Source organism: Ursus maritimus, unplaced genomic scaffold, assembly GCF_017311325.1.
Source record: "Ursus maritimus isolate PB19 unplaced genomic scaffold, ASM1731132v1 scaffold_13, whole genome shotgun sequence".
NCBI classification, from domain to species: Eukaryota; Metazoa; Chordata; class Mammalia; order Carnivora; family Ursidae; genus Ursus; species Ursus maritimus.
Genome location: NW_024423675.1, coordinates 1,485,887 through 1,501,118, shown reverse-complemented (window position 1 = coordinate 1,501,118; position 15,232 = coordinate 1,485,887). Strand labels below are relative to the sequence as shown.

The 15,232-nt window shown below is 35.7% G+C and overlaps 2 protein-coding genes across 2 annotated transcripts in view; one reads left to right on the top strand and one right to left on the bottom strand.

The window, feature by feature from the left end:
- The window catches only part of AKIRIN2 (akirin 2), an 18,818-nt gene extending 3,615 nt beyond the window's left edge, over positions 1-15,203 (top strand). Inside the window, exons 2-5 of the mRNA XM_008687754.2 lie at positions 11,634-11,777; positions 13,453-13,602; positions 14,524-14,595; positions 14,849-15,203. Of these exons, the coding sequence (XP_008685976.2) occupies positions 11,634-11,777; positions 13,453-13,602; positions 14,524-14,595; positions 14,849-14,859 (377 nt within the window). The 3' untranslated portion in view covers positions 14,860-15,203. The remainder of the gene's footprint in view (positions 1-11,633; positions 11,778-13,452; positions 13,603-14,523; positions 14,596-14,848) is intronic.
- The window catches only part of ORC3 (origin recognition complex subunit 3), a 68,480-nt gene continuing 63,667 nt past the window's right edge, over positions 10,420-15,232 (bottom strand). Inside the window, exon 21 of the transcript XR_567637.2 lies at positions 10,420-10,504. The gene's annotated coding sequence lies outside the window, so the exon portion shown is untranslated. The remainder of the gene's footprint in view (positions 10,505-15,232) is intronic.

Below are 15,232 nucleotides of genomic sequence, written 5' to 3'. Positions count from 1 at the left end.
CCCCCCCCCCCCCCCCCCCCCGCCTTAAAGTATGATCCATTGCAGGCTACAACTGCAGAGCTAGTATTTGTGACAGGGACTGTATTTTCCCAAAGCTCAAGTGTTTACTGCCTGATCCTTTACAGAAAAAGTGTCCACCCGTGCTCTAGAATGTCAGCAGTAAGGTTTATAATGCCCAGGATATGAAAAAGGAAAAGTGAATAGGGGGAGGGCGGGTAAACCGGTTGGGAAAATGAATACTTGTACTAGTAGCTACATCAGTACTCACCCTGGTAAGTTAGTTGAAAACAGATTCAGAGTGTTCTGTATATTTCTCCATTGGTTTTTGAAACATCTCAGAATATTATCTCTTAGCCAAAGATTGTCATAACATTCCCAAGAACAAAATTACTTTCATAAAACTGAAATACCATATAACATTACAAGAGACTGTGTCAGTCAAATCAAACACATTATTTTTCATAATTGTGTATTGAATGAGTGGTTTGGTGAAGAGACCCTTCTGTGGATGTCAGCACTTTGGGAATTTGCTAGGCACTTTCATACACATTGTTTAGGTCTTGTTACCATTGCTCTAGTCTGCCTTAGGAATTGAGTTGGGTGAAGAGTTAAATTCCTTTGTAAGAACTCATTGTATTTGCTGGAAACTTGCCATTAAAAATGGAAATTGCAGCTTGTGAATGGGGAAGGGTTTACAGGAACTTAGATTGTTCAGCAGACATTGATGCATGCCTGCAAACGGAGACACCAGCTGGCTTAAATGAAGTATAAACGGTTCTAGGCAAACAAATGAGATGTCTGTTGGAGGAGGCAGCATTTCACTTCAGATGTCATTTATATTGAGCCAGAAGTGTTTTTAATATTTTGTGGTTATTTAGACATCTGTTAAATTGCTTCTAGTTTCTCAGTGGATTTGGCAAATAGACTGTTTTTAATGGTCTTTGTACTTCAAATTTTAAACCTGATATTTTTCTTAGGACTGTGTATATAACTGCAGTTATTTCATATTAATGTGGATTATGCATCTAAGAATCATGTGAGTTTATGGCCTTTAAAAGCAGAGTACAACTGTATTCATTACTGAGCTATTTTGTTTTGAAAGTAGAAAAATAAAGCCTAACTTGAGCACAGAAACACATAAGGTAAACAGGGCTAGGTCAGAGAGCAGCTAGCCCTTCTTTAGTTATAGATGCTAATAGTTACTGTGGTTGCCACAGAAATAATTTGAGATGTAATATATTTCTTTAGTTCTTGAATGGCTTTATAGGAAAAAAAATAGACTGTGTAAGTACTCAGATCTTTTACTAAGTGTTTGATGGACTCAGGAAGACACAATGGTAGAAAATCACTTCTGTTTTAAAAGGTTGTAAATAAGAGATTCCCTGGAAGTGCCCAGTTTTGCATGTTTTTTCTATTTGAAAACAAACTCTTGATTCTCCCTCCACTTAAAGAAGAATACAGAATGATAACCTGGGTTAAGTTTGGACCTCTTGGATAGGTGATTGATGACACTAAATAAAAGTGTTGGGGTTTTGGTCTTTCTTTTTAAATACCTGTAACTAATTAACCAGCAAGTTGTGGTCCCTGTAGTCTTTGCATTAACACTGTGCTAGTATTGTTGACTCCCAGATGTTCTGTGTGCGTATGTGAAACCACAGTGAATTTCTTGCCTTTGAAAAGACTACTTTGAAAAAGTGTGAGGAGTGGAATACTTGTTCAAGCCTCTATGAACCAGTCTGGCATCTGCAGATGGTAAAGAAGATTCATCTTTGATTTTATTGCTCAGCTTACCAGTGTTTTTCAGCTTTCTAAACACATCTGGGAAATGTGATCTATCAATATCAGTCTTGTAGGAAAGATTCTTAACAGGAATTGCCCCCTGGATTTTGAGGGGTTACAGTGGGTTATATGGGACTTGTATAGTTTGAAAGTAACCCCAAAGGTATTCTTATCTGCCATACCTTCCCTCTTAATGTGTTATCACAGAGTTTTAAGATATTTATCACATTTATTTGTTGAATTAATCAAGCCTTGGCATTTCCCAAGGTTCTTAGAGATGCTGAAGTTTAAAAAAAAAAAAGTAATTTCCTTTCCATCCCATTTTCTCTACCACTTTTTCTTTTTACATCGTTTTATGACAATATTGCCACAATATGTGACAACGTATTTAAAAAAAAAAAGATTGTGACTCAAACAAATGAGTAGTAACAAGAAATACAGCAGTTTTAAAACTGAACAATACTTTCTCTGGTATTTATTTTGGGCCTTTTGATTAGAATTTTGCAGTATGCCATATTGTGTAATCATCTTTGTGATGGTAGGCTTTGTTTGGTTGGTAGTGGTTTTTAACCTTCCACCATTAGAAAGACAGCTTATAATATGCTTGTAGTTTGCTTAGGGGGTTATAACTTACTTTCCTCCTCCCTTTAAAAATCTTGTCATTAGTTTTTGTTAAATGTCATAGGCAGATGACATTCTGATTATACTAAAATTGTAATCTTTCCATTAATACATCTTTTGGGTTTGACTTAATTTTTCATTTCTAGATCTATTCATGTACCTGGTTTTTCTCAACATTATTAAAAATCTAAATATTTACTTTAGAAGTCACTTGTTCAAGCCTTTATGAACCTCATTTGAGTTCTGGATACTGGTTAAGCAAAGAGACAGTCTCTCAAGGGACTGATAGAGCCACCACTGTGGATACTTTATTAGCTAGCTAAACTTAAAGCATAAAGATTACAGTATTTTTATTCATCGGTATTATCTGTTTTAATTCCTTGTGGAACTTCATCTACCTAAACATTATATCCACCTTTGGCAGCATAAGTATTGAAATTGATTTACTAATTAAATCACACTGTTACTACTTTGAAACCTTAAAGTGATTCTCTTTTTAAGGTGAGAGTTGAAGCTTGTTTATTGGCTCTTTCTGTAATTGTCTTAGTTTATGGTGTATATTCTGAGTTTGGTCTAGCATTCATTTCCATTAATGTTAATTCTTAGAAAACTCCCTCCAAAAATCAAACTAAAGGTTGGAGGGGGGGCACCTGAAAGCGTTGATTTTGTTTTGTTTCTTAAAAAAAAAAAATACAGTATTTTTGAGCTGATCTAACAATTGAAAAATAGGATGTAGAGCGGAGGGGTGCCTGGGTGGTGCAGTTGGTTGGTTAAGTGTCTGACTCTTGGTTTTGGCTCAGGTCTTGGCTCAGGTTGTGATCTCAGGGTGGTGAGATTAAGCCCTGCCCACCCTGCCCACCTGGCTCAGTGGGGAGTCTGCTTGAGATCTCTCCCTCGTCTGGTCCCTTAACCACCCCCCAAATAAATAACTAAATCTTAAAAAAAAAATGTAGAGTGGAATTTGAAAAGTTGCAGAAAGCCAGTTGCCTTTTAATTGTTAACAGAGAATTGCCTTGTTCCTGTTCCTAAAATACAATTCTCTGAAAGAAAAACTTTTCTAAGTGGTATAATTGGTTAAAAGTACAGGAAGTTTTGGGTTGATGCGACAGAACAGGGGAACCTGATGCTCATGATTAACAACCATCCTTGGCCTAAAGTGAAATAGTACATTATCAGAGGCTGGCCCTGTTGTCATCAGTCCTGTATGTGTGGCAATGCTGACCTACCAATTTAGAATAATTCTCCCTTTTAAAACATCAGTAAAACATTTCTGGTTAGATATAGCTGCCTGTCCTAAGAGGAGGCGGTTTAGAGATGTTGAAGTATCCCTTATATAAATATTTGAATGTAACATGAAGACTTAAATAATTATTCTTGCCAGTGTCACAATTTTAGGGCTGTGGGTAGATGAGAATTATGCACTGCTTTGGTTACTGTTGTCTTAACCAGGTTTGAAGTTTCAGGGTATGAAGTATCAGTAATATATAGTAATAATCCCTCTATTCTGACATCCTGGTTTTTAACAAGTAGCTTTCCTCCTTGTGGTTTATTGTAATTTAGGTACTTGTGGAATACCGGCTAGGTATTGAAGTAATACAATACTGGGGAGGGCAGTAGATGTTGAGCTTAAGCCCTGACGTCAGGCTTGGCTCTGCCTTGTACCAGCTGTGTGACCTTTCAGAAGACATTGAAGCAAGCCACATTTTCTTCATCTATAAAATAATGCACATGATGATAGTAATATCTGCCTCCTAGGATGGTTGTGAGGATTAAGAGCATTTCCTGTCCCTAAGTGCTGGAGATAGTCACAGTGGGGCAGCCTCAAATGGGACTTTTTACACTGTCCAGCAGTCCTGCCATTTCAGTGAGTAACCTTGCCTTCTACTTCACAGATAAAATAGGGGCCATTCTTCATTTTTCCCAGTACCAACACCATCAATATTTGTGCCTATCCTGTTTTCCCTTTAATAACACTGAGAAAGTTTAAATGAGATAATTAAAGCACTTTATACAATGAGAGAAGGATTCCCCTTCTCCGAAGTAACTTTATCCTCTTGATTATTTCTCTCTTTCAACTGGACCTTTGCTTTTGGCTTTAAATATTGTCAGGACTTCCATTATAAAATAATAAATAAAACATCCTCCTTTTCTTCCAGCAGTCATCCAGATTCTTCACCTCAAAAACAAATTCAGAGAGCTTTCAAATAGCTCTTGTCAAGTCACCGATGATTTCCATTGCTTATAATCAATCCTCATCTTGTTTAACCTTTCTTACAGCGTTTATACTGTTCTCCCACTCACTTCTTTTTGGAATAACTTTTTTCCTTCTGTGACAACGCTTTTCTTCCACTTCTGGTTGCTGTTTTCATCTGGCCATTAAACTTAGGAGTTCTAGGTTCAGCTGCACTCCTTTCTAGCTTAATAGCTCCATAAGCAATCACATGCATGCTCCTGACTTTGTCACTTATAGATGAAGCTCTAATTTATATATTTAGTTCAGATCACTCTTCTCAGTATCCGGTCATGGTGAATTTGGACCTTTTATTGTTTTTATCTTCCCAGAAGCCATTCCTTCCGCCAGAAGTAAGGATTTTTGTGAAATGTGTTGACTTTTAAATATTCACAACTAATTTGCAATATGAGGTAAACAAAAGATGTCTGTGGACTTCCAATCACTGCCTTCTGGTATGAAAGGTAGTCTTAATTCCTTTTTTAAAGCAGATATAATAGAAAAGTAAATGCATTTGTTTACTGTCAATCACATAACATGAATTTCATATTTTAAGGAAGCTGTTTTAGGAAAAATGAATCAATATATGTTTCATGTAATGAATCTAAGTTTAATTTGATTTACAATCAAGTTTAAATTGATTTATAGAATATTTTCCTGCTAGAGAGGGACATGTCTAATTTTGAACTACAAAGGCCATGCAGGTTAGGATGGCATATATTTTTCTACTTGAAATAGTCTGCTGTTACTGCTTTCCTTCTCCCCTCCATTTCCCAGAATGTCCAATAATAAACAAAACAACCACTTCATGTTTTAATTGCTACAGTAGGGGAGTTACTATTTTAAGGAGGGGATAGAAACATAAATGCCCATAGTTCCCAGGCAAGTAATATAAATGAGTGAAGTAAACTACCTGGGAGTTAATGAATTCCAACCTTGCTACTGATCTGCAGCATCAGCTGGAAACACAGTAGAAGTACAGAATTTTAGCTCCATCCCTCAGAGTCTATGTTTTAACAAAATCCCTGGGTGATGTATGCATCAAAGTTTTAGAAGCATTTGAGAATTTCTGCCTGAAAGATAGCAGCCACTCTTCAGCTGAATTTTCCACATAGTCCAGTTTTCCTCTCTTAACAGTAGCCAGAAATCTTTCAATTAAGATCATTAACTTTTAAAATGTTGGCATAAATTCACACTTCTTTTTAAAAAGAAGGTATTCAAGCCAGCCATGTCTTTGGGGTCAGTTTATCCTGTGTATCACCAGTTTGCAACCTCTGGTTTCCAGGTAAGCTATAGCTGGGTGTGGGTGTGGTGCTTTCAATAAGTCGTCGTAGTCTCGCGGTTGTTCTTCAGCTTGATCGTGGCGCCCTAGAGTCCTCAAGGAGTCAGCTCTCTGTCCTTCTGGACCTCACCTTGTTTTCATGGCCATGGTTAACTGTAATAGAAGCTGGACTTTTTGCATGGCATTAAATGTTTTCTGTAGCATGTATATTTCGGGTTTTGGATTGTTCAGTTTTTCCTTTCTCTTCCCTGTTTACTGCTTTTTTGGTTTTCCTAGGTTGTAAGCTATTTGAGAAGATACTTACAGATAGTAAAGAGCTAAACAACAAAAGCAACAAAGTTAACATATCCCTTTAGAATCTGGTGTAATATAAAATAGAGGTATGAAATAATAATTATTGGATATCAGGGAGGAACCTCCTGCTGAATGAGCGTTGTTGGACTCCTTGCATTAGTGACTCCCAGTGTGTAGTTAATTTGTAAAATTTATACTTAGACCTGCAGGGTTTTAACAGATTGAGTCATCTATTTCAAATAAGTAATCATTGGCTATTATAGTACCAGTGAAATAATAGAATTTGACCTGTAGTGATTATGATTTTTCTTCCTCTTGTAGGAGATAAATGAATGCCTCTTTACAGTAAAATATTATGTATTGTAAACTTAGAATCTAAGCCAGTTGCTTTTGAATCACTGTACAGAGTACCCTAATGTTTATATAATTGTGTGCAGCTATATTATGCTTATTAGGACTAACGTTAATCCAAATAGTTAAAACTCTAGATATAATTTGACAGTCTTGTGTTAAAATTTGGTTCCAGGTCCCTTTGACATGGTAGTAATTTTAAAGTGAATTAAAAAAGGCATCAACTCCTTCTTTTTAGTTAGATAGCTTTTGGCTGAGTAAGAACATTGTCCTTAGGATTCCTTCAAGAAGAACGTAAGAACTGTTTTAGTTTCTGGACAGATATCCTGGGAAAATAATTTATTTCCAAAGATGGGCCTCCATAGCAACTGTTAATTTTGTATGTTTTAATTTATAAAGTAGACGTGGCAATGTCTAGTATGTAGTTCAGAGATCTGGATTTGGTTTGTTATTTTATTTGGGACAATTCCTTATTTTTAGGTTTTAATTTCTACTCAGGTTTTTTGTGCTTAATTGTGCACAGGTTTTCCAATTCACTTGTGTCCCTGCTTAGAACTGACAAACTTTGAAGATTTATTTTATTAATTAATAGTTAATGTTTTTTTAAAGATTTTATTTATTTGACAGAGAGAGAGAACACAAGCAGGGGGAGCAGCAGATAGAGGGAGAAGCAGGCTCCCTGCTGAGCAGGGAGCTCAGTGCGGGTCTCCATCCCAGGACCCTGGGGTCATGACCTGAGCCAAAGGCAGACGCTTAACCCGGACTGAACCACCCAGGTGACCCTATTTTATTTACTTTTAATCCCATTGTTTCAGTTATCTGTCTAGATGAACTTTCACTTAATTTTTTCAGAGATAATCCATAGAGAAATTGGCATGTGAGGGTACAAAAATGTCTTAAATTCCTAAACTTTAAACTGTTAATGAGACCTGTTATATTTGATTTACTAATTATGTCAGTAGGAAAATGGCAAGTCTGTGCCGGTCTGGAGCAAAAGATTAGTTTCACATGTCGTGGATTTTTAGACATCTTATGGACTATACTCTAGAAAGATATTTGTAGTTGCTTCTAATTCCGTATTCCTCCCTTTGCTCTCAGTTCCATCTTGTTGCTGTTTCTCTTACCTGTCTCAACTGTTATTTCTTAATCCCATCAACTGCTTTCTTCTGTTTGTATTGACCTTACTGTGCCCAGGCTTTCTTAAATAATCAGTGGCAACTAAAAGTAAAACAGTTGGGGAGTAGGCTTAATGTTGCCACAAGCCAGGCTTTTTCTTTTCACATTTTACCTAGATTTTTTGCTCGGTTTGTTATTTTAAATCCCAAAGGAATAAGTGCTGGCTCATTGATAATCTCTCACCTGTTAAGGAGGAGAATTATATTGGCAATCTTAATGGCATTTACTAAATATGGGAATGAAAGTGCCATTAGTCACAGAATTTGCTGATACTGACTTTCATGTAGACCTAGTACAGTGTTAGAAAGTCTTAGTATTTTATGGTAAAAGGAGGATATAGTTTTTAGGATTTTGAAAAGGGATATAAGAACTATTTGTGGTGTAGGTTGTTATAATGATAACTGTGTATTTTGCTCTAAGTGATTTGCTGCAAATTCAGTCTGCGCACATAAGCCAAATATGAAGGCTGCATTATTAAAACTGGAATGTGCAACTGATACGTAAGTGAAGCTTCCTTTGACTTTTTCTTTAATGGAGCATAAATTGTGTTGGCAACACAGTGTCAGATATTACGTGTACTTGGGATAAAATGTCACTTGCTAGTTTGATTAGAGATGTCTAGATTTAAGTAGTTTAAGACTAAGTAGACGTCAGAACTTTATTGACGGAATAGAAGACCTTTATCCAGCTGGCCTAAGAAGTGACTTCAGTCAGCCAGGTATCTAGGTTGAATATAGCATGTAAATTGTGGAAAATTCAGTCTGGGGAAATTTCTTGAGTTAACAGCTTTAAAACTGTATACCTATCCAAACTGAGATAAATGTGTTTGAGGCTTGCAGTTAGCTTAGGTCTTGGTCAAGTTAAATTGGACTATTTACTTTATAACATTGTGAATTACATGTTACCAGTATTAGAGCAATTATGCACATAGTGAGGCTTACATGACATAGTTGCATCATATTAGATGTAAAAAAGCATTGCAGGCAATAGCATTCAAAATTATTCAGTTCTTTGGGGTCCCTGGGTGGTTCAGTCAGTTAAGCATCCTACTGGATCTTGGCTCAGGTCATGATCTGAGTCCTAGTATGGCTCTGTGCTCAGCGGGAAGTCTCCTTGAGGATTCTCACCCTCTGCCCTTCCCCCGTCTCGTATGTGAGCATGGGTGCTCTCTCTTTAAAATAAATTAAATCTTTTAAAAATTCTTCAGCTCTTTAATTGACAATATCAAGTTGGCAAAGAGGTAAGGCAGCTGGAACTCTCTCATATATTGCTGGTGGGAGTGTAAAATGGTACAGTTACTCTGGAAAATGGTTTGGCAGTTTCTTAGAAAGTAAAGCCATGCACCTACCACATAATCAGGCCATCCAGTTCCACTTCTAAGTATTTATCCAAGAGAAATGAAATTTATCCACCTGTAGACTTGTACTCGAATATTCATAGTAGCCTTATTCATAATAGCCCCAAATTGGAAACATTCCAGATTTCCATTAAAAGATAAGCACACACACACACACACACACACGATGGAGTTCTAATTAATAAGAAGGAGGAACTTAATGATTCATGCAACATTATGTATGAATCTCAAAAGCATTTTGCTCAGTGAGAGACACAAAAATCTACACTTTTTATGATTCTATTTATATAAAATTTTCAAAAAGGCAAAAAAATTTTGAGTAGTGAAAGATGAATGTTGCCATGGTAATGAAGATGAAGGTGGTGAATAGGGGCATGAGAGAACTTTTTGGGGTGATACATTTCTTTATTATGATTGTGATGGTTTCAAGACCTGTACACATGCATTCGTGAGAAGCCATCAAATTGTACATTTAAATTGGTGAATTCGTTTTGTCAATTATACCTTAAAAATTCCTTGTTATGTCATCTCTTAAGTATTAGATGGTATGGAGGTTTACAAAGCTAAATTTTAAAATGTTTTACTACATCTTAATCCCAGGCTAGATCTTTTGAGACCATCAAATGAACAAATTGAGTTTGTTACAACTATTATTTTGGTACATCACAGTTGTCCTTTGATTTTTGTGAAGCAAAAAGAAGACTAACGTAATCTTGAACTGTTGTAATCAAAGAATAAGTCACACAAAAGATGTGAAGGTCAAGTTACTCTGAGTCTAGTACATTTGAAGCCTTTGCTTGTGAATAAACTTTTAGGATGCTTTATGTACATGGCCCTTTTTATCAGAATGGTGGTGGCTTTGATCACAAAGTGATAAATGAGTGAAGCTTGCTGTCAGAGACCAAAATAGCATTACTTTTAAAACCTTTTATTTGCTACTAAAGAGTTCTGTTATTAAAAAATAAGGATATCTGTGTTTGTCCTGATTGTTAGAGGAAGTTGCAGTTTTGTTGGACCCCTTATGACTCTTAGGAAACTCATTTCTATCAAGGTGCTTAATGGTTCAGTAGACAGCCATTTTATTTCATGTCGGTAACTTCATTTTTAAATCATGGACTATTTCAAATAAATGGAAAAGGACTGAAAATGACCATTTTAAATATAAACAAATGTTAAGATTCTGGAAAATGTTGCAGATAAAGTATCCCTTATACAACTGTCCAATATGATTCTGTGGTGCTTACCCACAAAATTTACATAAATGGAATCTTCTTCACAGGATGTATCTTTTTGCAACTTTTCTTTTTTTTCTTCCTCAGTTAAAATAATGAAATTGGCAGAATCTAGAATGTTTAAGGGACTGATTGATGTCCTCTCAGAGTCTTATCTCTCAAAAGCCCCAAAGTTCTTCTTACTAGAGAAACAATATGATGTGAGAAAAGAGAATTAAGTATATATCTAAGAAAACCACCAGTATTAAATTTTTTTAAAAAGGATTAGTCTCATCTTACATAAATTTTGACTTCAGCCAAGTTTTCATTTTTAAATTAACACAAAATTGTAAAATTGATTGCTAAAATTAGACTCCATTATATTTATAAATCATTTTATTGCCCGATAATTGCCACCTTAATTTTTGTTTAATTTTGCTTTGGATTGGGATTAATAAATTTAGGATGTAGTTCCACGTGGATAATCTTATTTAGGGGCTATGGTGGTGGTGAGAAAGTCTGTTTCAAGGGAAGTAGAAACCTCAAGGAGAGATTTTCTGGAGAGCCTAAATGGTAACTATTTTGGATTAGAAGTCTTTCTAAAATGAACCATACTTGCCTAAAGGATATGCTTGAAAGGATTTTACCCCTGGTTGGGTGGTTGTGGTTGAAGATAATGGCACTGTGGTATAGTAGTTCTTTTGAGTACCTGTTATGTACCAATCGCTTTACACAGGTTTTTACCACCAAGATTCAGAACAACACTTTTTGCTGTTAATACTGTAACAATCTTTGCTGTTAATACTGTCATAGTCACCAGTTCTGTTGAGTTGAATATTAATGGCCATGACCAATTTAATGTGTGGTAATTTTTCAGTTCGCATCCACTGTCAGATCTACTTACTGTCAGTTCTCACTGGTTTGTGTTTGTACATAGTGCCCCCCACTTCTAATTATTTATGGTCTTCAAAAAGACTGTTTAACAGTTCTGTGTGTGATGAATAAGTGGCCTTTGAATTTGGGATTTTTAAGAATCTGAAGTAAAGTGAACTAGAAGTTCACAAGACTCCCTTATCTTTACATTGAATGAAAAATTTGTCTTTTGCTAATCAGTGCTAAGAGAGAATGGTGTTATAGAATAGCTGAATTCCGCGTGGTGTGTATATGCTGTTTCTGAATGAGTGCCCCCATTAATGCTGAAACAAATTCCTTGAAACATCAGTTTTCTGGATATTATTTGAAGAGAATATTTTCAGTGGATTGATTGTACTAATTATTGGAAACCCAACCTTTTTTTAAACTTCTTAGATCTTGACAAAATTTTTTTTCTAGAACAAATTCTGTACAACATAAAACAAGAGTATAAACGCATGCAGAAGAGAAGACATTTAGAAACTAGTTTCCAACAGACAGATCCATGTTGTACTTCTGAGGCACAACCACATGCATTTCTCCTCAGTGGACCAGCTTCACCAGGTAATAATAAACTTAATAAATGAAAGGAAATATAATTTAATATGGGAAAAGGTGATCTAAGTTGTTTTTAATCACTCAAGCTTCTGTTTCTCCTGCTTGGTTTTTAAAAAATACTTAATACAAATAATTCATGATCTCTTAGAAATGGCACAAAGTAAGTACTTGCTACCTGGATTCTCACCACTCAGAGATGACCACCTGGATAGAATATCTCCCAAGTGGACTTCCCCATAAGTGATGATGATTTGTAGCCTTCATTAAGGAAAAAGTATTAACAATATACCATGTATTTCTCTGTTAAGTATAGATGTACCTTGCCATGGTTGAATACTATGCTATTTTCTGGACTTGCCATAATTATTTAACCATTAATGAAGATAATCAGACTGAATTTCTGGTATTAAAAGCATTTACAAAAATGTCCTTGTACATATACCCTCACACATTTGTCCTATTAGGATAGATTTTCAGAGATGAAAAGTGGCTCTTATTTTTAGAAAAGTTCTCAGCAGAACAGTTTTCTTGTGACCAAAGTTGCCTGCCCCTTTCCCTTCCCTCCCAGCAGGGATAAGAAAACCTGGCAGAATAGAAAAACATTCAGGGGCTGCTGGCTGGCTCAGTTAAGTAAAGCATTTACCTCTTGATCTCAGGGTTGTGAGTCCAAGCTCCATGTTGGGGGTAGAATTTATTAAAAACAAAACATTCAAAAGCTATAAAATAGATTAGAAGACATAAAATTGTTCAAAACTAAATTCTGCAGTACTTCTGCCAGTTGGGGGCGGGGGCAGGTGTGTAAGTGGGCGAAACGTTAGGGGAGGTGAGGGTAGAGACTAGACTTAAATCAGCAGGACACTAAGTTCATCATCATTCTTCTAGTCAGTTTACTTGGATCAATTAATGGGCAGCCTCAACTAACAAAGCTAGGAATTTGAAAGTAAAGATAGCCTTCATAGTTATAAAGCTGGTATACTTTATCTTGTAATAGACACAGCTCTAACAAGCATAATTAAGTAACTGGTCCCAGCCATGCAGGTTACAAAAAGCAAATGAAAAGAGGAATTGAGGGTACCAGGGACAGATACACAGAGCAGGACTACTGATAACAAATCTGTGCGTTTGAGTGTGTATAAAAATATTTGCAGCAATGTTAAAATGGGTATATGATGTCATAATCCTGAGTTCTCAAAAGATTAATTTCAGATGTTCTTCTCAATAAATGAAGAATGATGTTTTTGGAAAATCAAAGTTCCTTAAGTAGTACTTTAAGAGGAATGCATTCCGAAGAAATCTTTTATATCAAGTATCACTCTCTGATGATAAGTGGCTGTTTAATAATCTTTAAGGACTCTGAACCATAACATTTAATGTTGAATTTTAAGAATATATTCTTAGTATTTATTTTTACCAAACATTCTCCTAGCTGTTACAATTAATTAAAAAACAAAAACTTTAAGTTTTGTTTGTATCTTGTACCTTTTTCCAGTCACCATTAGACTTTTTACCTTATAATTAGGTTGCATATATCTTGCTGTGTTTTTCTAGAATTGTAAGCTGCTGATAAAAAATGCTTTTATATGAACACTGAAAAGATCTAAACGAAACATCTTCAGTTAGAAGATACTTTTTATGATGGCGGCTCTAAATCATGTGCTTTTTCTCTTCATGTTATACATAGGGACTTCATCTGCAACATCCTCACCATTAAAAAAAGAACAGCCCTTATTCACTCTACGGCAGGTTGGGATGATCTGTGAACGTTTGTTGAAAGAACGTGAAGAGAAAGTTCGAGAAGAGTATGAAGAAATATTGAACACAAAACTTGCAGGTATAAGATGAGCTTGTTTTAGTTAGAGTCTCCCAGAAACTCACTGTAAGAAATGCATTATTTCCCACATGTCCTTAATGTCGATTAAATTATCCTTTCTATCCCCTGGTTACAGTATGTTTTCTAAGAACCAGTTGAATTTCAGTTCAAGAAAGGAAATGAACCATCCTGTAGCTCATGGCCCTCCTTAGTGAACTCAAGAAATAGTATCAGTGACCGTTGTAGATCAGCAACAGTAGTAATGTGAACTAGATTTTTCCTTTGATATTCCTGTGCTAAAAACTTGACTTTGGGTACTTAACTCAATTTGGTTTTAGATTTTTAGACTACATCTTTCATGATAACTTTCCCATCAGTCTAGACAATTTTTGTGCATGGTGAATTAATTAGGATTTTTTTCCCCCTGATTTTTAAGCCAGACACTCACTTAAGTGGGTATGGATAAGTAGAAGTTTTTTATTCTAAAGTTGTTAAATGAAGGTGCTAATACAGGCAAGAGAATTTGCTTAGTTATGTAACAGTTTTTCTATGACATCTTATTAGGTTACATGTGGATGCTTTTGAACATATTTTGTTAAGCTTTTGTTTTCCTCTTTCCTCTTTGCAAACTGCCACTCATAGATCACTTAAACTTTCAGAGTAGAAAGATACCTTTTTATTTCAAACCCTTTAATAGGTTAAGAAATATGCTTCCAGCCTATACATGAGGTCATGTGATTTGGACTAAAATGTAGGTTTCTTGACGGAGTTCTGCTCTTTCATTTGATAACACTATTATTTTTTTATTATTACTGAGGTTATGTGTCTGATTCAAAGGCCAACTTATAGTTGTTTCACTATTCATACTAGATTTTTCAGTTTATCTGGCTCTAATAGAGCACATTTGCTAATCATGTAATTGATGTGTACCTTTACCTACAGAACAATACGATGCATTTGTGAAGTTTACGCATGATCAGATAATGCGACGATATGGAGAACAGCCTGCTAGTTGTAAGTATTTCATCTTTGAACTGAACACAAAACCATCTTTTAAGGAGAAACATTAATTGTAATTATCTACATACTCAAGAGAATTTAACAGAAAATCATGGAGAAAAAGGCTGGAGGAAATAGGCAGCAACATTTTACTAAGGCTTACTTTTGGTTACTTAAATACCTAGGGTAGTGTTGGGGATGAAAATCTGGTATGTCTTTGAATTTTGACCTGGACTTTGCACTAATTTTCCTTTTCCTCCCCCTTTAGATGTTTCATGAATCACGTTTTCTGCATTTGTGGGCTGCCTTGTTCCTTGTTGAGTTGTTGCGAGAGGTCCTAATTATGACATGCAGCAATGCCAATACCCCCCTGTGAATACAGGTTATTTCAAGCTTTCGTCAGTGGCAACCACTCTTAGGCAGCAACTGGTTTTGGAAATTTCCCTGATGTCAGTACCATCTGGATGTGGACCTTTGCTACCTGTATTAATGCCAGTGGCCTCATTTGCTGTATCATTACAATTTGGCTTCTTATATTAATATGTTTGAAAAGGATTAAAGCTGGTATTCTAAGAACATGCCCTTCACTGGTTGTGTAAATAAAACTGTAGAATGACACTTCAGATGAAGTTAGTGTGATTTTAATTGTGCA